Here is a 22,744-nt window from a genome sequence, read left to right as displayed (position 1 = left end):
TTTTCTTGCATGGACGCGGGGGTTTGTGATACTATTTCCTGTCCTGTTGCTCACTGACGCTCAACCACTGAGGAATTTACGGCCGCTTAAATGCTTGATAGATAGTCTGGAAGTCTGTAAGATCTTCGGGTATTCGTCGGGCGGCTTACATCGCGTACTCAGGGTCCTAGGACACTAACACCGCAAAGAATGCAAAGAAGTAGAAGTACAGTTGGTGGAGCTGTCATGGTAGCCGCTGCTATGACAAGCAGCATGTGGGGCAGCTGGGTGGACAGGGAGCATCCCCACTACGAAAGCCGCCCTGGAGTCGCTCAATAGACCAATAGGGAAGCTCAAATGCCGATGCCGCCCGTCTCTCTGCTTCCTTCCGCCAGAAGGAGTACGATGCCTTTGCGGACTGGCTACAATGTAGAGGAATAATACACTGAGAAAATAGTTCCCCCTACTTTGACCACATTGGTCACCTCATGCAGCTGATGGAGTCAGGTGGTGGGGCTGACTCTGGAAGGGCAGTCTCTCATCCCGGGATTCTGCCGGCAGAACAGGCCTTTTGCGGATCTCTCCTCCACTTGCCCCGCGCCGGGGCTTACCCCGTACTCCGTACTGTCACCCAAAATCCGGCAATTCACTTTTGCAATAACGATAATGGTTGAGCTCTATTGAGCTGTTGCATGCTTTCTTCATCTGCTGACTGCCCATTATGCTTACAAGCCAGACCTACGCCACACTTTAGACCTAAAGACACGGTCGCAAGCAACCGGGTCGTCCTTGCCCCCGACCGTGGATCAATTACCGTAACCTCGCCCACAACTCACAATCTCAAGAACCGATGTCGTTCCTCGCGCGTTATTGGATCGATGATGCGTCAAAGCACAAAGCAAGAGCGCCCCTCCTACGCAGCCGCCAGAAAAAGGACCGGTGTTCGCGCGTTTCCGTACCGTCTTGCCTACACCCGATCTGGAGGAGACAAAGGAAGGGAGGAGAAATTATTTTCAATAAAATCACGAGGTCAAGAACGTCCAGTCGGTCACTTTGAATCCGTGAGCCCGTGAGGAGCGAGAGTTCAGTGGCTGGCGCCGTGCGGCTTTTTCAAATCGAAACTGGATTAGCGTTGCGTGGTATCTCGGTCTTCATCTCTGGCAGAATACTCGCGTCGGCTTGTGACAGACGGAACAACAACAACATGCGGACGTAACGCTGACAGAACGACGAGGAGCGCGTACGAAATCCGCCCGAACGGGAAGGACTACCTCGAGACTACTCCGAGAGCCCTGTCGCATCGCTTAAGTCAGCCGTTCCTTTTCAACCATGGTTCCGACCGCAGACGAGACGGCCTAGATCGGCGCGGGTATGCAAGGAGAATCAAAGGTAAACTCATTCCTAAGAGTTCTGACTCTCGACGTACGCCCGCATCGGACAACCGTCTGTCTAACCTTGGCTGTGGGTAGGTAGGTGATCAATATGAGCTGGGGCCCGCAAAACGGAGTGCGGACGGGCTCCCCGTTTGGTAACTCTCATGAGGCCTGACAAAGGACAACTTTTGACCATCGGAGATCCGGCGACAAATTAGCTGCGGGGATGGGATGAACGAGCGATTCATTGCAAGCCAGACAATGCGAGCGACGAATGACTGATTGCTTTTCCGCAGATCGAAGGTTCGTCTACACAAGAGATCGGCTAGGTCGGGCTCGGAACTCCCTTCCTTTGTTCTATAGCTTGGCGGTTCGAAGTCCGAAAGGATTTCTGATGTCGGTGAAGTATGGTTTCGGACACGGGTTGGTAGAATGGCTTCATAAGGCTCGCGAAACCCTACTCACCTTGGTTCACAGAGTGACAACCCTGCATTTCTGAACGTCCATATTCAACTCTCCCGGAGCTCACAAAATGCCAGTCCCGAAGAACGGCGGAAAGTTGGCCTGTACATCTCCAAGGCCCCTCACTCAACCACCTCATGACTGACAAGAAGTTACCTTAGTCGACGTTGCCCGCCTATTGGACCAGGATAGCATTCCTAATGTTCTTTGGGGGTGGCTGGGTCTCTCCCTAGTTGCTTCAGACCAGGGCAACCGTGTACGTCTTTACTCAGACCGTCTGATTGGGTTCCAGGGTGACAGCTGCTCCAGGAAGTCGAATTCGTGATTCCTGACAACCAAATCGACGACGCCAGAAAATCTCTTGCTACCGCTGGGTTTACGGTCTGTACCAACCCGAAATGCCCTGAACTATGCGAGGACCGGTTTCCAGAAGACCAGTGGCGCCCTACTTTCAGGCTCATGGGAATTGAGAGACAAAATGCAACAGTGGGCGCGATCACGTCGTTCGACCGCTACCACCCTGTTGCTGCGGCTCATTACCACGTTGAGAGGCAATCCGCGGAGTACCGCATCCTTTCGCTGCACAGGAAATCGTCGCAACTATGGTGGCTTCCTGAGTTAAAGACGGGCCCACCATCGTCGGACGACCGCAATTTGACCCTTTCAAACTCCAGCCGACTGCCAACAGGTAAAGGTCGATCTGGACCCTGGACGGACCAGTATCCTATCAAGGTGCTCCTTCCGTGGGCGTTTTTAGAAGCTGTCATGCTGCTGCGATGCAGAGATTACGGCCATACCCGGGGTCTGCATCTACTCTGGAATCCCATACTTTACTTATTCTGCCCCCATGACGAAGAACTTAGGGACAAGATTCATCCGCGGTTCCGGCTGGCTTGGGACTCGCTGAACGATCGTCGGCCAGAGGGTGAGATGCAGTGGCTCAAGATGAGGCACCTCCGAACGAGTCTGATCCAAGCCGGGGAACTGCCCGATATCCCGCAACCCAACAACGCGGACAGATTTGTGTAGCCGCTGCATTAAAGCCGACCTTTTCGTGGTCCATTTCGATCCTTTTAATGTTTCTTCTGTTAGTCATTGCGCGTTTAACTTGCGTGATGCACGTGAAAACAGCCCGACAATACGGCACAAACAATGAAAATATCATGTCTCTTGTCAAGACCGATGATTCCATCAAACAATGAAATAAACAAAGGCACCCCATGCATCTCCCTCCATTTGCCATCTTTTGGGCTTCTCGCTCTCTCAATCTTCTTTTCCCCAGCTCCTGTATCCTGTTTTCTCCATCCCTCACACCCTTCCCAAACAGTCTCTCTTTTGCCGCTCTACCAACCGTCGTGGCCAAAAGCCTGTCCCAATCAACAGCACGCACGCCAATCTCATGGATCCAAATACCGCAGCCAGGAATTTGAAGGATGCTCAAGCGGTCGCCTGCAGGGTGATGAAGGCCCTAACGGCCGGTGACCTATTGGGTATTGGGATTGTCATCATCAACGACCTGTCCTTGGCCCAGTACGGCTTTCTGAACACACCGATTCAGGTATGTGAAGGCGTTTTGGCGAATACGCTTGGTGAGCTACTTATACTGTTGGAGAACTGCTGCGCTGACCTTATCTGAATCATCCACAGTCCGTCGACTTTGCGGTTGCGCGTATTGATGAGAGAGCGTGGAACACTGATTTCATTGCTATGATCGATGAGGATACCGATGAGAAGGCTGCGGACGCGACAACCAATGATGAGAAGGCCGCGTCTCGGAAGTGGAAGTTCATGAAAATGGTTGCTCAGGGCAAGATAACCGCCGAAACCGTCGCACCCATCATTGAAGCCGCCCTTGCCAACCACCCTGAGCGAAGTACAGCCGCCGGACATTGCCAGCATGCGCTACTTTCGGGCCCGCTTGGGTACTTTGCTTGCCGTGACGGACAGATCGTGGACACCCGCTCCGGCATGCTTGTGAACTTTGTGGATGCTTACACGGTGAGTCTCGTCTTGGGCGAGTTTGAGAGACAGTGACAACTTCCACTGGTCGGCCGCTTGCCACTACCTCAATCGTGAGACTAACCACCACAACAATACTAGCGCGACGGCCCGTCGCAGTGCTATCCTCGACTCACCCCATGGACCGGTGAGCGCAACCCGGCATACGAACACCCGTTTATTAGAGCAGACGATTTGATGGTCCATATGGTCTGGTCCTGTTGCAATCCCGAGCTCGACGCGGAGCAGCGGAAGTGGGCGGCGGAGTGCGCGATCCGTTTACGTCCGGCTGCCCTCGCAGCGCAGTTCCTACAAGATGAGGACCCCCTCGCGCTAACTGATTATCGCCGCAAGTTGGTGAGGGAAGGCTTTTATGCTTTCAAAGTTTACCTAGAAGATGATCCGGACGTCTGGAGGAGTTTCCTGGGGATCTAGAGTTGGTCTTTTGATAAGCGCGGGCTGGTTTTTCTTTTCCGGTTTCAATACCCTTGGTCTACTTCAGTCAGAGAACCTTTCGTGAAATGCTGCGGTACCGTACCTATCTCGATAGATCAAAGTCAAGTCAGCTGTTCATTATTGCTTCTTCATGCTTTTCCTTCTGTTCTGCAGCATATAACTATCTTTCAAACTGCGCGCTTAAAAAGGGCGCTCTTTAGGCGTCGCCCCGGAGCGCCACGGTGGGGGTAGATTGCAACTCACCTGAAGCAGATAACCTGACAGCAGGGATAGGCTCAGATGCCATGACTCGAAGCACTACGCATTAGAGTGTAGCAAATATTCATGTCACCGGTGCACAAGGGCTTCCCGCCCCAGCTATTCGGGCCTACAGTGGGTGGATACGTGTTGACAAGTGACCGAGGGTCGACTCTACCAGGCCGGTCGTCCTCGCTTCGATCTGCTACGGTGGCTCTGAACAGTTTCAGCCGGTTCGACAATCCTGGGGCAATCTGCGGTTTTGAAGACAGGGAGGTATACGTCGTTGAAGGTGGACCGGTTAAGCACCCCGGTAGGTATTGTTAGGTATGCCAGGGATTCAAGAGAGAGATTGGCTTGTGGTATGGTAATGGTATATTTGCCATTTTCGCATCCATCGATAGTGACGTGGTACCATGCATACATTATATAGGTACCTCCAACCTGGCAGACTAATAATGCATGGCTTCGTAAATGCCACCACCATCGCCGCCGCCGCCATCAGAAGAATGAAAAACCATCAAGAATCGTGGGACCCCCGGTCAAACCCTCTCAACCATCTGCCCCCTCCCCTCCTTCTTCTCCTCATCCCCAGTCCCAGTCCCAGCCACAACATGCATCTCCATCTCCCGCTCCCCCCCAACCTTCTCCTCAACCAGATCCCGTCGCGCCGCATCCGCATTCCCAAACAGCCCGATCTTCCACCACGGCAACTGGAACAGCGCATCCATGCTCTCCAGACTCCGCCCCTTCGTCTCGGGGATACTAAACCACACCCACAGACCTCCGAGAATAGTCACCGCCGCAAAACACCAGAATGTGCCCTTGGGGTCGATTCCACCCTGCGCCGTGGGGAGCAGCATGTTCGGCACCGCCCGCGAGTTCCCGTACTGGTTGGCGAAGTGCAGCGTCATTGCGGTGGATGTTGCTAATGCACGAATCCGCAGCGGGAATAGTTCCGCTGTCAGCAGGTACTGCATGCTGTTCCAGCCGAGCGCCCAGCCGATGCCGGAGATGTAGATCATGGCGATTGCGCCCTGCGATGCGCCCTTTTTGGAAGAGGGGAGCTCGAAACCGTCGTTGACGCCGAGCTGCGGTGTGGCGGTTAGGAAGGAGGCGATGTAGATCATTGAGATGGCTTGGAGGGTTATTCCGAGTAACAAGGCGCGCTTTCGGCCGATTACGTCGACGAGGAATAAGGCGCAGATTACCGCTGCGGCGAGCTTGACGAGTCCGAAGACGGCGGTTACCAGCAGGCCTTCTTCGGACCCGGAGATGCCGAGGAGCTCGAAAAGGTCTGGGGCGTAGACGGTTATGCTGCCGGCGCCGGACCACTAGTCACATACACTGTTAGTCCTGGACTTATACGATAGTAAAGTCAAAAAAGGGAGAGGATGTGTACCTGCGAAAGAATCTGCACGCCAGCAGCAAGATACAACCGATACAGATTCGCCGGGACGAGCACCGCCTCCTTGAGAACACCGAGCCAGCCAACGCCCAGAGTCGCCTCCATCTCCGCTTCATGGGCAGATCGAATTCCATGAAGCTCCTCGAGGACGTATTCGTGGTCTGTTGGGAGGCCGCGGATCTTGGCGAGGTTTGTGAGGGCTTCGTCGTAGCGGGACCGTTTGACGAGGAAGCGGGGCGACTCGATTTGCAGGAAGGAGAGGAGGAAGATGAGGCCGGCGAACATTATGTGGAGGCTTGTTGGGACTTCCTATAGAGAAGAGGGGCGTTAGATGTTGTTGGTTAGGGTTAGGGCTGGGATGGGTTGGAAGGGTTTTGATTAAAAGGGAAGGGGAAGGGAAAGGGGAGGAGGAAGACGTACCCAGCGCTTGTTTGTGTTGTCGCCCATGTTCACTTCGCATCCGCTATTGGGTCTGTTAGCTGCTGTCTTATATGCATGGGGCAAGGTACTAGGGTACAGTGCCCTAGAAGTGTAGAAGGATGGGGAGGGAGAGGATCCTACTAGTTCGCAAAGTAAGCAAGCACAATACCCAGATACACAAAGCCCGTGAAGATACACGTGCAAAGACCACGGACTTGAGCGGGGGCCTGGCACAACAGTCAGTTTGTTCGTCATACCCGAGAGCGGCAGGAGGTAGGGCTAGCCAGCCCTGAGCCAAGCCAGCGCCCGGCCCTGAACCGGCAAACACAAGAACAAGGCCAGCACAGGGACAGAATGCACAAGAAAATCAACAAGGACAAGGAAGAGAATGACATACAATCTCCGAAAGATAAACCGGCGCAACAACAACCGTCTGGCCCACGCCCAACCCCGCAATAAGTCGTCCCGCATAAACCGCCCCCAGGCTATGCCCATGCCCCATAAAGATCGCAATCCCCAGCACCCAAAGCACACACAGCCCACGAGCCGCCCAAATCCTTCCAATCCGATCACAGACCAGGAACGCAAAGAGTGCACCGCCCACACTCCCCAGCTGCACCATCGCCGTGACATTCGCCTTGATGTTCGCCTGCTCGGCGCGACTGTACGAGTCGTAGTCGATGGTGCGCTGGAAGTCGGCGGAGTCAAATGCGCCGGTGATCAGGCCCTCGTCGACGCCGCGGGCAGCGCCCATCAGCCCGAAGGAGAGGACGGCGAACCAGAGGCGCCAGTTTAGGACTTGTCGGGGGGTTGAGCCCAGGTTTAGTTTGAAGACGTTGAGGGGGGTTTTGGGGCCGCCGGCCATGATGGCGTTGTTACTGGTTACCCAAGGATATAGATAATTTGAATATGGGGGAGGATTGGGGTAGAAAGGGGGGAGGAGAAGAGAATGAAGGTAAGAGGAAAGGGAGACGAGGGGGATATAAGAACCTCTCCAGTCCAAGTGCAGTCCAAATCAAAAACCTGACACCGATCAGCAAAGTGACGTGGAAGGCTGGCTTCTTTATACCCAGTCCCAGGCCCGTCCAATGCAGTGCAGCTCAGCCGTGCACAATAATGGTAGTAGTACCCCGCGTAGACTCCGTGGTGGCCAAAACCTTCACTCCATCGCAACGCAGCGTAACATCGACCCGGACCCAGCAATCAAATCTGAGGCAGGTGACCCAGCATGCAAACATCAGTCGATGCACGGAAGTTGTCCGTCGCGCTGGAACAGGGCAGGGATGGGCGTCCTGGTTCCATCCTTCGCAGCGCCATCGACAATTGCAGCGGATATGATTGGCGCAGAGGGGAGTCCGGAGACGCGGAGAAGAACAAGGTGTGGATCGGCATGGCGCGGGGTTGCAAGCCCTATGGGGAAGCCCGAGGGAGTTGGAGACGGTGGACACTGGACACACGACTGCTTACGAGAGAGGTCGGAGATGGGCCGAGGGGACTCACCGGGACTGGATGGGGTAGGATTGGATTCGTATTCGTGACGGGGTTGAGATGAATTGACTATGGTCTGATTTCTATGCTGGAGCAATATTAAAGATAGGCAAGGTTACTTTGTATGTAAGTGCTATGCAGGCTTATCGCTGTCAAGTCGGCGACTCCGGACTTGGCAAGGCTTGTTGGGGATCGTCCATTGGCACCACCACTACGGAGGAAACCATGTGATGAGTGACAATCCATGCATTACTAACAGACTCTGGCACAAATACTCTCCGAGATAGAACCGAGATCCCCTCCTGCATAGATACGGAGTAAACTAACCCGGTCACGGCCTCCACTTAAACGCGGGATTCCTCCAGTCCAGGTCTTGCACCTGCCGCTGGCTCAACCCCTCCAGCACCTGGTCCACATCCGTCCTCTCTCTCTTCTTATTATCCCAGCGCATCCAGGCCCAGAGCAGCGCACTCAAAATCAAACACATGCTTGATGTCGCCAGGTTCAGCCCATTCCCGATATGGTAGTCGGGCGCATCGAACTGCAGAAATGACCACGTTGAGATCAGCCCGCCGATGTTGCCGAACATGACGTTTGTCCCGATCGCTGCGGACCGCGCGGTGTCGGAGACGACGTTGTTGCTGACGTGCGCATTGCAGAGGGCGCCGAAGGCAAAGGCCCCGCTGGCGATCAGGAACGTCGCGCCGTACCGTGTCATGCCGTCATCCGACGCCAGGAACATGATGTATCCAGTCATCATCATGGGTGGGCCTGCGATGAAGAATGGCATGCGCTTGTCGAGGCGCCAGCTGAGGAAGGGGAAGAAAAGAGTGAAAAAGGCGCCCACCACATAGGGCGGGACCGTGTGGAGTTGTTGGCTGACTACGCTGTCGTTGGGGTAGATGGTGCGCACGATGGTTGGGGCAAAGAAGGCCAGGCCTTGCACTGTGATGTTGTTGAGGAGGAAGATAAAGGACGTGGCCAGTGTGACTGGGCTGAAGATGCCGCGGAGCAGCTTTTTCGTGTCGATCTTGTCCAGAACCTATCCCATTGATTAGATAGAACCAAGCTGATTGTAGAAGAGTATTACCTCAGTAGTAGCCACACGCTCAGACTTGAGTCGCGCGATCGCAAGGTCTTTCTCTGCCGGGCTAAGCCAGCGCGCTGTCTCGGGCCGATCGGTCATCGTGCCAAACGCGATCAGCCCCAAGCCGACGGTTATAATACCCTCGACTATAAACAGCATCTGCCAAGATCGGACACTGCCAATGTGGTCAAGCGTCAAGATTCCAGAGGCGAGAAGGCCTCCAAAAGCACCGGCCAGCGGCGCCATGACGACGTACAGAGCCAGACGGAAAGCCAGTTCGCTGCGTCGGTACCATCGACTGAGATAGTATGCAATACCCGGAAGCATTCCTGCTTCGAATATCCCGAGAATAAAGCGAACTCCGCAAGCTTGCGCCTTCGTGGTGACGAAACTATTGCTGTTAGTCAGCCAAGTATGTGATCACGTGAAGGGCAAGACACACCCTGTTGCGACGGAGATGGCCCCGAACATAACAGTGCTCAACGGGATAAACCAGCCCGGTCCCATCCATTTACAGCACAGGTTGCAGGGAATCTCGAAGATGATGTAGGAGACGTAGAATACCGACAGCACGACATTGTAGTCGTTCCCGGTGAGATTGAGGTCGGTGTCGAATCCGGCAAGTCGCGCATTGCCTAGGTATTGGTCAGACTCGGGAGAGGAAACCAGACAGCGAAGATACATACCGATATTCGCGCGATCAATGAAACAGAAAAGATATAACAAGGCAACCGTAGGGAGAAGGTAAAAATCCATCTTCCATCGCAGCCTCGACTCGGCCTTCTTGTCGAATTCGAACAGTGCATGGCCGTACTGGTCGGTGGCAGCTTGGCCACGGCCAGCAAACTGCGTAGGGTCGTCTCCGAGCTTCAAGTTCTCTTGGTGACCGGTCATGGCCTTCTCGTCTGCCACGGCCACTGCATTATGGTTGCCGCCGATGGTCGCCATATTCGAAGATGCGCGACGGAATGGAACCCCGAAAGTAAAGTGACCCAGGAAATCAAGACAAGGAGCTACCCCTCGTCTTTATAGCTCTTGCATCCGATCAAGCGAGATGGAATTTCCGATAACGCTCGGAAGAGGCGAGACTGGGAATATTGGAACAGTCTGGGGTATCCGATCTGGGCGTTGTGGGGTGTGCTCAGTGGTTGGTCACCTGGAGGCCAAGACACGACTCATGAACGAGCTTAGGGCGGAGGGAACTACGAAAAGAGAGGAAATTCCCACGGCCGAAAGCTGGAATTGAAGGATCGGGTGGCTTGTCAGCGACGCGCAGACAGAATACGTTTGCTTGCGCTTACGGCAGTCACAGGGGTTGTGTAACAAGCCTGTTCACCATGCAACTGTTCATCCTTTTGCTCTATCCATTTAAAAGGTCTTTAATCTCTGCGAACGCGATGCGTTTGCTGCACATTCGAAGGCAGGCAAGCAGGAACAAACGCTGAGAGTGACAGGTCACGGCTTTGATAAACAGCCTTGGCGTCCAACAATTGCCCCTTCAGGCGTTTCCCCCGTGGTCTCGGCCAGATGCCAAGGGGGGCTGCTCGCGTTGAGTGGCTCGAATCAGCCACCGGGATGTCCTGGCGTCTTGGGACCAATCGAGAGACGGGCAAATTCTCAGCATTGCGTCGGTGAGAGTGTTAGGGATTTGGCAAGAAAGCTTGAGAAACCCAGCGAAGATACAGAGAAAAATCGCGATCGCGACGGCAATTCCAGTATTCTGTCGATGCGATTCCACATGCTCGGAGGATATACAAGCCTGTTGGAGGCTCGGGGGATTTACCCCAGACCGAGTCTGCCAAGGCGCCGAGAACGGCTGGTGCTATCCCCGCATTTCACCCCGCAACCGCACAGGGTCAAGTTCAGGATAGACGAGATATTGTGGAGAGCGTCCGCCATGTGATCATCCCCACGGGTGACTGCTGTCTCAACAAATCGGTAATTGTGGGGATATCAGCGTGCCGACCATGACTCGAGTTCGAAGCGCCACCCGAGGCAGCTCTACACCAGAAAGAATGGCCGGGAGGCATGACTGCCGAGCCTGCTCGCGATAAGCTCTTGCGATGCCGCGATCTCTTCCCCGATTGCCCGCCCAGAGTCGTGACGCTTGGCTGTCGACGATAAGCCTCTTGCATTGCGAGGGCGCACTCTGAGTGTGAAAGCGATCCAGAGCTCACGGGCATCGGAAGGGGATCGGATCGGAAGTTACGTCGTGGTTCGCCCAATGCCTGGCGACGTGGCTTCTTTGAGGGCTCGGGAACAGTGCACCGGAACCTCAAATCGGTATATAGACGTTGCCGACGGCAGTAGCAGCCTCTTGATGTCCCGGTCGCCAAGCTATGACTGGCAGCCCAGGGAAGCCGACGCGAGGGCACGACGATTTGGAACAGACTCCGCTCGATTGGCCGCCAAGCACTAGCCCAGATTCACGAAATCCCTTTCCGGTTCCACCACAGACAGTTCCCAGAGATAAAAAGCTCGATGCACTTCGGCAGGTCCAGGTTCCAAAGATCTCAACGGCCGATCATCCTTCTCTCGGGGCTAGAGAGCAAGGGGTGCGCATCAGTCAACAGACTCCATACTCACCCGCTGCTCTTCAAAGTTGACACCATCTTCCTCTTTGCGCTCTTCCTAAAACTTGATCGTCGACGTGCAGACTCTTTCCCAAGTGATCGTGGCAAGGACAAGTGGAGAGAAGCGCGAAGCCTCCGAATCTGGCCGACAGTTGACGGTGAAAGCATCATGACCCTTGGGGCATATAGAATCAGTTCCAAGGATTGGCGTATCTGTATGGAATGGCACAACCCATTGTTTGCAGTGATGACAACAAAGGTAAGGACGACACGGGGAAATGGTAGGCGAAAGGACAGGGAGGAAGGCAGAATTGAAATGTGCTGAGCAACAAAGACGTCTCTTCCTAGCTGCTCGCTGATCAGACCCTCTTGCTTGAAGAGACGCCGGCCTAGCTAGGTGTTAGCAGCAAGAGCTACCTCACTTCAAGGCAGCAAGCGAGAGCCATTAGACTAGTTTCCGACCGGGGCCAGAAGGTTGTCTGAGCAAGGTAACAGATCAAGAAGTAGTGTCAAGATAAATTATGTTGAGAAAGCTGGCGTCGTCCATGGTCGAGTTGAATGCAGGACCTGAACATGTTGGTTGTTGCTGTTGTGGACCTGGTCAAGAATCTCTAGAAATCTAGTGCAGCCTGAGCGATCAGGTCAGGTCACGGTCGGGTCTCGGCGTTCTGCGATGGCGCTAGTCCCGTTCTGTGCCTGGTAAGGGGTCCCGTGACCTTAAGCTCAGCCCCTCCTTCGGGCTTGGCAGGAGCATTCGACCAGTGACAGGCGCCGGTAAGGACTCCGAAGCATGGGAAGGAGCGGCCTGGAGCTGGAGCTGGAGCTTCGTTTATCTTCATCCCCCCTTGCTTGCTGGCCTCTTTCGTCATCCACTACTCTGCTATCTCTCAAAGCTCATCTCTTTTCTCAAGGTCGTCTCTATTATCCCCATTCCTATCCTCCCATCGCTCGTTTTCCACATACCATCTACAACTCAGAGCCAACATGACCACCCGCTACCGTGTCGAATGTGAGTGTTTGCCCCCTCCCCTTACGCTGGCCCAAAGCTAATTAAAACCTACCTAGACGCCCTCAAGGTGTGCCAACCTCTTTCGCCATGCACCCCCGCTCTGCTAACCTCTGCAGTCTCACCGAAGAGACCAATTGGTATGCCCGGCATGCCCGTCCCGTCAAAGGCTGCTGATTATTGACTCTCTGGGCAGATTGAATGGATCAAGGTCCGTACTGCGTAACGTCCTCTATCGTCTGCCTTGCTGAATCTGGCCAGGGTCTACTCGCTGTTCCTTTTGTTTTACACTCTCAACCAACTACAATCCAGCAAGAGGACACTAGCAAGCTCGCCGATGTCGCTCTTGACACTCACCAACGCTACGCCGAAATCTTCGCAGACGTTGAGGGTCTATTGAATGATCACAGCACGTCGCCGCTTCATCCTGTTGGTCTGATTACTGACAGTCAGTGTTAGTTGACCACGAGCTGCGCGGCGCCGCTGGCAAGTCTAAGCTTCGACTCCTCGTCCCTTCTGTCGGGACCTTCTTTACCCGCCTCTATCTCAAAGATGCCTTCAACTATCAAGATCAACAACGATTTATCAGCAGGCGTCGCTTCGTCGCTCCGTCTTTTAATGATGTCCGTCTAATTCTCAACTCTGCTCAGCTGCTCGGTCTAGTTCACACAAAAGGCCTCGATCTCGTTACCTTTGATGGAGATGTGACGCTATACGACGATGGGGCAAACCTCAATGCCGACAGTCCGATCATCCCACGGGTTCTCCGCCTGCTCCGACAAGGCATCAAGGTAGGTATTGTTACTGCGGCCGGCTACACCGAGGCGGCGAAATATTACGAACGATTACAAGGCCTTTTGGACGTCCTGCACGACACCCCTGATCTCACCGACGAACAACGATCTGCACTCATCGTTATGGGCGGCGAAAGCAATTACCTTTTTCACTACGATCCATCCTCTCCACACCGACTCTCTTACGTCCCGCGCGAAAAATGGGTGATCGGCGAGATGGCCACCTGGAAGGAGGGTGATGTGACCGAGCTGCTCGACATCGCCGAATCGTCTCTTCGCGCCTGCGTCGCCAACTTGAACCTACCTGTATCCGTCCTACGCAAAGATCGCGCGGTCGGTGTATTCCCCAAGGACAAAGGCCGTCTCTCCCGAGAGCAACTCGAAGAGACCGTCCTGGTCGTCCAGAACACGGTCGAAAGGTCACCAGTCGGATCTCGACTCCCATTTTGCGCATTCAATGGTTGCTCCCCCTTTTTCGCCTCCCATTATCTTCGCTACTATCCTCCTCGGAGGAAGTATGAACCGCCTAACCAACCATGTATGCTAATATCAGTCTCACAACCAGGTGGCAATGATGTTTTCGTCGACATTGGGGACAAATCCTGGGGTGTCCGGGCATGCCAGCAATACTTTGGCGGCATTGACCCGGCCAGAACCCTACACGTAGGCGACCAGTTTTTGTCCGCGGGAGCCAACGATTTCAAGGTTGGTCATCCTGCTTATACTGATGGTATGTGGCTTACAAATTAGGCTCGACTTGCTTCGACCACGGCCTGGATTGCTAGTCCGGCTGAGACCGTGCAGTTGTTGGACGAGTTGGACCGTGTCCAGAAGGATCTCGCGTGAGCAAGTACATTTTGAATTGGCCTGGTGTCTATTTGGAAGTTGAAGATGCATATTGATTTGTAATGGGCCACGGCCGATTTGTCCGGTCGTGTGATATCTTCTTTCGGCGTTTTGTCATTCTTTTGTTAGTATCTACTTGTGTCTATTCTTGTACTCGGACCAGTGGTCCAGTCAGCACCACACTTGGGGCCACTTTCAGCCCTAAATGGAAGTCGATTGGCGTCTATGTTGTATACTTGCGATACTCCATCCAGCCGGTGCTAGAAACATCGAAATGAGTTAAAGTTCAACATATCACCGTAAGAGCATGTAATCTATAGGCAAGATGAACCATGGCCGAATAAGGAAATCACACTCAATGGCCGGGGCCAGGCCTGGGCTAGCGTTGAGCTGCGGTGTTGTAGAAGGGCTCTTGATCATGGTGGCGGTTACAGCACAACTCTCATCACTAAACACCAACCAATTAAAGTTGAATTGCAAATCCATTCATTGACAACATGTTATCATAAGCGGGAGCTGAGTCTGCTGTGCATATCCCGAAGCTAGGGAATATGGTAGATACGAAAATACTAAGAAGGAAATTCATAAACCATTCCTAAGTCAAATGCGCCGGACTAGAAGGTTGCGTCCGACTCTCATCCTCATAGCTCGTCCAGAGCGCCTTCGCGCCGGCGCGCCCACTCAAAATATTGACCGTATCCTGCAGCTGGAGCCAGAACTCAGCCTTGGGACGGCGGCGCGCCCAGTCCGTCTCCACCTTCTCGAGCCCGTTCTCGCCGCCCATCACGGAGAACAGGACCTGCGAGCCCTTGATGCCGATGACCGTCGCGGACATCTCGTCCGCGGCGATCTCGTCGCCGCTTTTGCCCGCGTAGCTCTCCAGGTGCATCATGCACTTGATTGCCATGCGCAGCGCGCGGATGCGGTCCATGGGACTGGGCTTGCCACCCTGCTGGAAGTGGCCGGGGACTGCGGCGCGGGACTCAAAGCGGCCCTTGGCTTCTTCCTTGATCATGTCGGCGATGACTTGCGTTGTGTATGTTGGGGAGGCGGTCTCGTTGCGCATGATGATCTTTCCGGCGCGGTTGGCGCCCTTGTCGCGGGCGAAGTTGTCGCGGAGGAAGTCGATGTCCCGCGCGAGCATCTTGATGTCAATGCCCTCTTCGGGGATGTACACTGCCACCGCGCCGACGGCCAGACCGGCGGTTGTGGCGATGTAGCCGGATTTACCGCCCTGGGTTTCGATGACGAAAACGCGGCGGCGGGAGGACGAGGCAGATTGCCGGATTGTGTCGCAGAATTCGACGAGGGCGTTTAGGCAGGTGTCGCTACCGAGGGAGTATTCTGTGCCGGGGACGTTGTTGGAGATGGTGGCGGGGAGGACGACCATGGGGATTTTGAAGGCGTTGTATTTGTCGCGTGCTTGGCGGAGCTGCGAGACCGCTGTGAAGGCTTCGAAACCGCCGACGACGAAGAGGGCGTCGAACTTGTGCTTCTCGAAGCACCGGGCTGTGGCGTCGTAGTCTTCTGAGGGGAGGCCACGGTTTGTGCCGATGTCTGAACCGCCCTCGTTAACCCATGCATCGGTTTCTTGCCACTTGACTTCGCGGACTGAGCTGATGGGTTCGTCGTCGTGGTGGCGGATCAGTCCGGGGAAACCGTTGTGGATGGCGTACGGGGTGTGGCCGCGGGTGAGGCAGTAGGCGACGGCAGCGCGAGTCGCTTGGTTCATTCCTCCGGCGGGGGCACCGACGTGGACAATGGCGATGCGCATTCTCTGTTGCATGTTAGCAACTTAACTCAATAGAAAAATAAAAACGTACCTTTCCCTCGGGGAGCGAGAGCTTGGGGTGATCGGGTGTGGCGGTCTTGAGGTAGGCGAAGTGGTACTCCTTGAATTCCGAGTCGCGCAGCAACATGGCCTTTTCAAAGTCTCTGTTCTTGATGTGCGAGGTAACCTCTTGCGTGGCCTTAACGGCATCCATCAAGGGTGTGCGCAGAATCTTGTTCTCGCGGATTGTGATGACTGGGGAGGGGGTGTCCGGCTTCATGTCCAACACAGCGCGGACGGCCTCGACACCCTGGAGAGTTGCCAGCTGGCGGTCATAAGCACAGGCAGCACCTCCTCGTTGGGTGTGTCCAAGAATCGTGGTACGGGTATCGAGTCCTAGACGCTCGGTAAGGATGTCCTTGACCCGGTCGCTTGTGATCTTGTTGAGCTGGCGGTCCTGCGCTCCCTCGGCAATGATAACAATAGTTCGGCGCTTGCCCCGTTCCCGACGGTTCTATATCCAATCAGTATCTCGTAGCCCAACAAACTTCTGGCGATCTCACCTTTGTGATGTTCGCGCACATAACGTCCTCCCAGCCGTCCTTTGGAGGCATCTCGGGAATGAAGAGCCAGTCTGCACCCGTGCTGATGGCGGCCATCAGAGCAAGCCAACCGCAGTGGCGGCCCATGACCTCGATAACGAAGCCTCGCTGGTGAGAGAACGCAGTGTCGAAAACGTCGTCAACGGCGTTACAGATACGGGTCAAGGAAGAGTAGCAACCAATGGTGGCGTCTGTGCCGGACATGTCGTTGTCAATGGATCCCACAAGACCGACGATGTTCAACACCTTGTACGGCTCGACCTGCTCCGAGGTCAACTCTCCCTTCTTCACCAATTCCTCAACAAGGCCGGGCCATTCGGAGCGGAAAACGTCGGCACCGGTCAAACTACCGTCACCACCGCAAACCACCAATGCGTCGATTCCGCGCATGATCATGTTCTTGGCGGCGCGGAGACGACCGGGCCTCTCGCGGAAGGACATGCATCGAGCAGATCCGATCAGGGTACCACCCTGGGAAAGGAATCCACGAACATCCTCCCAGTGCAGCTGCTTAATCATGTCCCCGCCTTCCACTAGACCTTCGTATCCTTCGTAGACGGCGTAGGCTTCGCAGTCGGAGTGGATGGCCATGCGGACCACCGCCCGAACTGCGCCGTTCATACCGGGGGCATCGCCTCCGGAGGTGAGGACACCGATGCGGCGTCGCTTGGGAGGGGGAGGTTGAGTTGTAATTGCTGGAGGAGCCATCACGACGGCGACTGCGACAAATCGATCTCCAGGACGAATAGTAGCAGCTCGGTCGATTGAGCTAGTAAAGGTGATGCAGTAAGAGGTCGGATATATGGAAGACAGGAAGCAGTGACGAAAGAGTGAGTTGATGAGGAGAGGACTTGGTGCGTGGTGGGGGTTCCGGTGAGAAAAAGCGGGCTGCGGGTAAGGTACGTCACAGACCGGTTCGAAAAGTGAAGCTGGTGATAAGTGGACAGTCAGTGGTCAATCGGCGTTCTTCAATAGGCAGACAGCAATAGATGGAGTCTTACTTGATCTCGATGATACTTCGGGTCTCGGTTCTGGCCCGGCTTTTATTCCTGCACAAAGGATCAGGATATCGCTTTGTGTACAGCTGACGGCCGCCGAAGAGAGCGAGGGGTGAAGAGCTTCTGATGTCATGGCGTGGGCCCATCTTGACCTATTCGGGTTAGCTGGAAATAAAGTCACGTGATAAAGCTCTAGGGCAGGGCTTCAAGGACATGTGACGGGCTGATTGGCTCATGTTTCTGATAGCCAAGCAGGTATAGAACAAAGAAACTTCCCGATAGATGGTCTGATGGGAGCAGAATGGCCGATCCTTGTTCTCGTGCAGCTTGATAGAGGGTTCGTTGTTGGCCCAGGTTCCGTGCCGCCGAGGCCACTTACAACACTTCGGTAGAGTCGAAATATATATCGGCGGTTCCTGCCTATCAATTCTCAATTACCGGTTTCATCTGCACACTCACTCCGTAAGATCATCGCCACACTACGTGGTCGCTCACTACTTGTATCACGTACCCTCAGTAACTGTAAGATCAGAGAACAGATACATCAATGCATCATGAAATCCGCCTCTGGACTCAGGACTCGGAGGCGGGAGTCGGAAGTTGAGGTGATCATGTGATGAAGGACCGCTTAGTCACCGGCGGCTGTGGTCCAAGCTCCCGCCCAAACGGAGGTGTTGTCGCTCCGAATCGCTCTTCAAAGTTGACTCTGGGCCGCTCGAGGAGTGGCTCGCCTACAATCATGTCAGAATCCTTCAGCGTCTCGCTCCGCCCGAAAGTCGAAAAGCGCGATCGTACCGACTCACTACCTCGTGATATTGCCCAAATCAACGCGCAATGGGGTTCCTTCCGAGAACTAAACGAGGCGACATTGCGGGAGAAGATTGAGGCGGACAAACACAAGGATCCGTGGGAAGAGGAGGATGAGGGCGACAACGAGTCAGCAGATCTGGAAACATCAGAACGATTGGACCAATTGTACAAGCGACGTGCGGAAATCATTCAATTCGCTCTGTGGGTGCACCTTTGTTCGACCATTCTGGTAGCATGCTGATGGTCTATAGGCAGGCGCACATGGAAGCCTCGTTCGCTCTAGATTTCGTCTCATTACTCCTCTCGAAGCATCAACCCCGCCAGGCCGAAACGTCCATGTCTCTCTTCCTAAAGTCCGCCGCGCCGCTTGGTTCCCTCAACGCCGAAGTCGTCAATCCACCCCCAAGACCCGAATCAATACTGAAGGATATAAAGTCTGTGTCGAGGGGATGGCGGTTGCAGAACTTTAATTCAGCTGCGAGCAAGCTTCTCAATGCTGGCTCGAGACTCGAGACCGAGGTCGATTCCGAGACAAAGTATTGGAACGAGGTCTTGGCGGTGAAAGAGAAGGGTTGGAAGGTCTGCAGACTGCCACGGGAAGGACAGGCGCTTGGGGTACAATATGGTTTCTTAGAGGGTAGGACCACCTTCCGTTGCTGCGGATTAGTGCTGACGGTATAGCTACGCCCCTTTTCCGCGATCGAGGACTCGCTGCGCTACGGAGGACCGACGATGGCAGCTTGTTCCTGGATAAAGGGTTGATTCCGCTCAAAGCTCAAGGAGTGCGCGTGAGGGTGAAACATGGCGATCACATCGTTGGATGCTCTAGAGTCTGCCGGCCTCCGCAAAACGCCGAGTTGATCGAGAGCCGCATTCTGCAAGCACGCGATACAGTTTTCGAAGAGGAACTCTTTTACGAGATCATGCGTGAAGCAAGAATCCTGGGTAGTCAAGGAGTGACAACCCGACAAAACTTGGTGCAGATTCCCTTGCCTGAAGGGCAAGAAATACTGCTCGATCTTGTCGACTGGAACCAGGATCGAGACCCCGAGGCAGCTGTTTCGAATGAGCAGGATGTTTTCGCAGACTCAGTCGCCCACTCTATTCGCATACTCCTCACCTACGCGCACCGCCAAAATCTCCGTCGGAGGACACAGGCCCCACCTCCACTGGCGCCAAAGCGTCGACCGATTCCGGAATACCAGATTCTCAGACCAATCATGGCATACCTACAACACACATCCCATATCCAATGGCTAGAGTCACTCATGAACGACCTGCACGGTGTGCTGAAGTCAGCTGGCATTGCTTGCGACTTCAAGACGACCTTATTCGACTCAATTGGCACCCTACAACCGGATGCTTTGGTTTCCAAGGTTGAAGCACTGGCCCGAGTCTTCCTTGCTCCCATTCAGTCAACATTCTCAGCGACCTTAATTACCCCAGGGAGCTCGTTCCGCGTTCGAATTCGAACAAATCCCGCGGCGCCGCCATTTGGTACCTACTACGATATCTCAGTAACTCTTCCGCAGTATCCCGACGTGCAACCGCCCAATCATGTTGGCCTCCAGGAAGAGGTTTCGGCAATCCTCACACATATCGTCATGCTCGACATAGCCGCATCTATTCCGATGCAGGGTCATGCTGCTTTAGACCAGCAAACCAAGGGTCGCTTATCCTGGGAAGTCGCCTATGCGCACCATGGAGAGCTGCTCGCTCTGGGCCAAAAGGGCCAAAGCAAGAAGATGAAGATCAGTCTCTCTCGCGATGAGTTGACCGTTCAAACAATTGTTCTCGGCCGCAATGGAGGAATGGCCCCAGTGGATGGACCTTCGCCAACCATATCCCAAACTTGGAAGGCCGGCTTGCCCGAATCCAAACCTACTCTCAGCGAATTCGTTGCCCAGGCATCCCGGCCTTGAACCCTAGCCGTCTGGTTACGAACGACCGCTCATGGTTGCGATAATGATTAATGACCCTTTACTCGTGGCCAGAACTCCCGGACCCTGATGGCTGCATGACATTTACGCATTGAATAGACATTTACCAATTGATACCCGCTTGAATTACTCAGTAAACTATGGCTCCTTCTCAGATCGCTATCTCATAGAATAGACTCTGGATCGCAACATTTGAGGTCACCCGCCACTGACAACTTCGCGAATTCGCATTGCAGCAGGCCTACGGGCTACCGGTGTCCTGCTCTGTTCAGCAGCAGAGCACATTTCAGGGTCCAACCTTTCTACGAGTGCATCCGCTGCTCTGGCTTCTTATTGCTGTAATGGGCCCACAACTCAAGTGCTTGAGGCGACAATCCCGCCTGAAGAACCTATCGGACGCTGCAGCGCCATACTGACTCGCGCATCCATATCACTTGCAGCTTATCGCATCACTGAACCTGGTTTGCTGGTCCCTCCCTGGCTCCACTGCTAACGGCTTCAGGGTCCAGCTAAACCTGATTAGGGCAAAAAGTACGAACTGGCCAGCGACTGTGGGTCCACCATCTCTGCCGGTAGTCTCGTACCGAGCATGATCCTGGAGTAAAGACATACTTCTGATGTTCTCTCTGTATAGTACAGATAATTTGGCACAGCTTACAGAGTTATAAAGCATGAGAGACCGTTTGGGTTCGTTGCTCTTCACCAGCATTGATTGCACTAACTGACCTCGCTCAAAAGTGAGTTTCTGCAAGTTGCTTTGTGTTTGGTGATGATGTGTACTGACTCATAGTTCCAGAAGATGGACACCAGCACCGAGACCCCTGGATACGTCCCGATTTCTCAATGGCCGGACCTTGAGGCCCTTGCCATTGGCTACGGCGAGCACCTCATGCCCCCGTCCAACAAGCTGGACGGGAGACGCTTCACCCTGAACCTGAGCGACTCTACGCGAATTGTGCACCATTTCCACGACCTCAATGTAGTGGAATGGAACATCATAGGCACCGACCAAAGCAGCATCACCGATTACAAAACCTTCGAAGTCCGGCCGGAAATTTTCTTCGTTAATTTCCTCAAAATCGAGTACCAGGAGCAAGTCAGCCTCGTGATGGATCTCAGAACGGGTCAAGTCGTTATTGGCATCTCCCAATTATACATAAGATCCAGCGACCAACAAAAGCGGACCCGGTCGAAATTCCTAGACGCCTCCGTCGAAGGGTATAATAATGTGATACCTTTCCTGCCATCCGACGATCTCATCGGCAAACATATCCTGTACCGTTATACCCCGCGGGACGTCTACGAGCATATTTACCTTAACCGCGGCACATTCACATGGCATTGCTTGAGCGGCACTGAGAAAAGCCTAGCAGATACCGAGCCGTGCAAGATATTGAAGCTCGCGGACAAGCTTTGCCTCCTGTATTGGAGCGAGAAAATCATGCCTGTGGAGTCGGTCGTCGTTGTGGATCTCGACCAGATGAGGTCTACCGGCCGCTTCTTTTGTTGGGACCCCAAGCCGGCTCGACCTGTTCGGATGCAGTTTGGGTCCTACGCGAGTATATTGGGGGATACCGATGCTGCTGGTGTTGTCGCGAGGGAACAGGAGACGAAAGGATGACTTGGTACTATGCTGGCAGGGGACTTGGCCGCTAGGCGGCGGTGGTTTCAACTCTTCTGTACGGCAGCCACGCCAGACCAGGGATCCTGAGTCTCTGACCCGGGACCTCGGGACCGAGTCATGTACGTTGGCAGCGTGGCAAGTAGTTAAGGCTGCAGTGGGGACGGGTTGTTTCGGCTGCTGCTGATCTCTTAAGCCTTTTACTAGTTTTTTTCTTCTATTTGTTTTCTAGAATCTTTTTTATTCCGAGTTTTATTCCGACTCTCTGCATATCTATTCAACAGGATGACTGTATACAAGACGTCGAATCCTCGCAAACGGGTCAAGTCGCGCGGTAAGGCTTTCGTCCATGGATTGCAGGCTAGGCCAACCTTGCAACCGAAGCCGGCTGCATCGTATGCAAACAAAAGGTATGTCACTGCCCCGCCCCGGTTATAGAATGCTTACTGACTACTAGTAGCGTCTTAAATGCGATGAGAAGATACCGGCGTGTACGCCGTGCGCAAACGCCGGACTAGACTGCCTCGGCTACAAGAGAGATGTCAAATGGTCGTCGAAGCACGAAGTCCTGCCCATACAAGTATATTTTTTTCCAGAACGGAACATTTCACGGAGGTGTATATGCTTGCCTAGAAATCCTTTTTAACGCTTTGAGACAAATCACACACTCTGGCCTCCTTATAAGGACGACGCACCTGTCCGATTGTCCCAGTTACACTCAAGCAATATAGTCATCTATCGACCATGGCCATGGTATTAGTAACTACTGTCGAGGCCATGGCCCAAAGCCTATCAACAAGTAAAGTCACTAAGCAAGCATGAATATGATTTAAATAGGTCTTAGCCTATATTGTATAAAATACGCTAGACCATGG

General features: G+C 54.0%; 8 protein-coding genes across 8 annotated transcripts; 5 read left to right on the top strand and 3 right to left on the bottom strand.

Moving 5' to 3' along the window:
* Positions 1-1,689: 1,689 nt before the first annotated feature.
* On the top strand, positions 1,690-3,028 carry BDW74DRAFT_113054 (uncharacterized protein). The gene is made up of 4 exons (XM_073721828.1): positions 1,690-1,775; positions 1,830-1,918; positions 1,976-2,070; positions 2,124-3,028. The coding sequence occupies exons 2-4, from the start codon at positions 1,885-1,887 to the stop codon at positions 2,841-2,843; spliced, it is 849 nt and encodes a 282-aa protein (XP_073586583.1). The 5' UTR covers positions 1,690-1,775; positions 1,830-1,884; the 3' UTR covers positions 2,844-3,028.
* On the top strand, positions 3,029-4,381 carry BDW74DRAFT_113047 (uncharacterized protein). Its single transcript, XM_073721827.1, has 3 exons — positions 3,029-3,372; positions 3,462-3,812; positions 3,915-4,381. The coding sequence occupies exons 1-3, from the start codon at positions 3,214-3,216 to the stop codon at positions 4,245-4,247; spliced, it is 843 nt and encodes a 280-aa protein (XP_073586582.1). The 5' UTR covers positions 3,029-3,213; the 3' UTR covers positions 4,248-4,381.
* A 666-nt stretch (positions 4,382-5,047) lies between these two features.
* Positions 5,048-7,198, bottom strand: BDW74DRAFT_175642 (putative MFS quinate transporter; the record flags this gene model as incomplete). The annotated part of the gene is made up of 5 exons (XM_073728399.1): positions 5,048-5,839; positions 5,908-6,222; positions 6,334-6,376; positions 6,475-6,560; positions 6,731-7,198. The coding sequence occupies 5 exons, from the start codon at positions 7,196-7,198 to the stop codon at positions 5,048-5,050; spliced, it is 1,704 nt and encodes a 567-aa protein (XP_073586581.1).
* Positions 7,199-8,152: 954 nt separating this feature from the next.
* BDW74DRAFT_166473 (putative MFS transporter) lies at positions 8,153-9,856 on the bottom strand (the record flags this gene model as incomplete). Its single annotated transcript, XM_073726568.1, has 4 exons — positions 8,153-8,863; positions 8,912-9,299; positions 9,351-9,543; positions 9,595-9,856. The coding sequence occupies 4 exons, from the start codon at positions 9,854-9,856 to the stop codon at positions 8,153-8,155; spliced, it is 1,554 nt and encodes a 517-aa protein (XP_073586580.1).
* Positions 9,857-12,465: 2,609 nt separating this feature from the next.
* On the top strand, positions 12,466-14,127 carry isn1 (IMP 5'-nucleotidase ISN1; the record flags this gene model as incomplete). The annotated part of the gene is made up of 7 exons (XM_073728398.1): positions 12,466-12,490; positions 12,547-12,557; positions 12,607-12,627; positions 12,684-12,698; positions 12,749-12,878; positions 12,947-13,986; positions 14,032-14,127. The coding sequence occupies 7 exons, from the start codon at positions 12,466-12,468 to the stop codon at positions 14,125-14,127; spliced, it is 1,338 nt and encodes a 445-aa protein (XP_073586579.1).
* Positions 14,128-14,722: 595 nt separating this feature from the next.
* BDW74DRAFT_175639 (ATP-dependent 6-phosphofructokinase) lies at positions 14,723-17,208 on the bottom strand (the record flags this gene model as incomplete). Its single annotated transcript, XM_073728397.1, has 3 exons — positions 14,723-15,904; positions 15,951-16,412; positions 16,462-17,208. The coding sequence occupies 3 exons, from the start codon at positions 17,206-17,208 to the stop codon at positions 14,723-14,725; spliced, it is 2,391 nt and encodes a 796-aa protein (XP_073586578.1).
* Positions 17,209-18,237: 1,029 nt separating this feature from the next.
* On the top strand, positions 18,238-20,230 carry BDW74DRAFT_166470 (mediator of RNA polymerase II transcription subunit 17; the record flags this gene model as incomplete). Its single annotated transcript, XM_073726567.1, has 3 exons — positions 18,238-18,509; positions 18,560-18,945; positions 18,990-20,230. The coding sequence occupies 3 exons, from the start codon at positions 18,238-18,240 to the stop codon at positions 20,228-20,230; spliced, it is 1,899 nt and encodes a 632-aa protein (XP_073586577.1).
* A 379-nt stretch (positions 20,231-20,609) lies between these two features.
* Positions 20,610-22,139, top strand: BDW74DRAFT_112991 (molybdenum cofactor biosynthesis F family protein). The gene is made up of 2 exons (XM_073721826.1): positions 20,610-20,985; positions 21,045-22,139. The coding sequence occupies exon 2, from the start codon at positions 21,048-21,050 to the stop codon at positions 21,867-21,869; it is 822 nt and encodes a 273-aa protein (XP_073586576.1). The 5' UTR covers positions 20,610-20,985; positions 21,045-21,047; the 3' UTR covers positions 21,870-22,139.
* The last annotated feature ends 605 nt before the right edge of the window (positions 22,140-22,744 follow it).

Source organism: Aspergillus multicolor (assembly GCF_047715735.1).
Source record: "Aspergillus multicolor strain CBS 133.54 unplaced genomic scaffold BDW74scaffold_5, whole genome shotgun sequence".
NCBI classification, from domain to species: Eukaryota; Fungi; Ascomycota; class Eurotiomycetes; order Eurotiales; family Aspergillaceae; genus Aspergillus; species Aspergillus multicolor.
The sequence above is the reverse complement of the archived record's forward strand: the minus strand, read 5'-3'. Positions and strand labels throughout refer to the sequence as shown.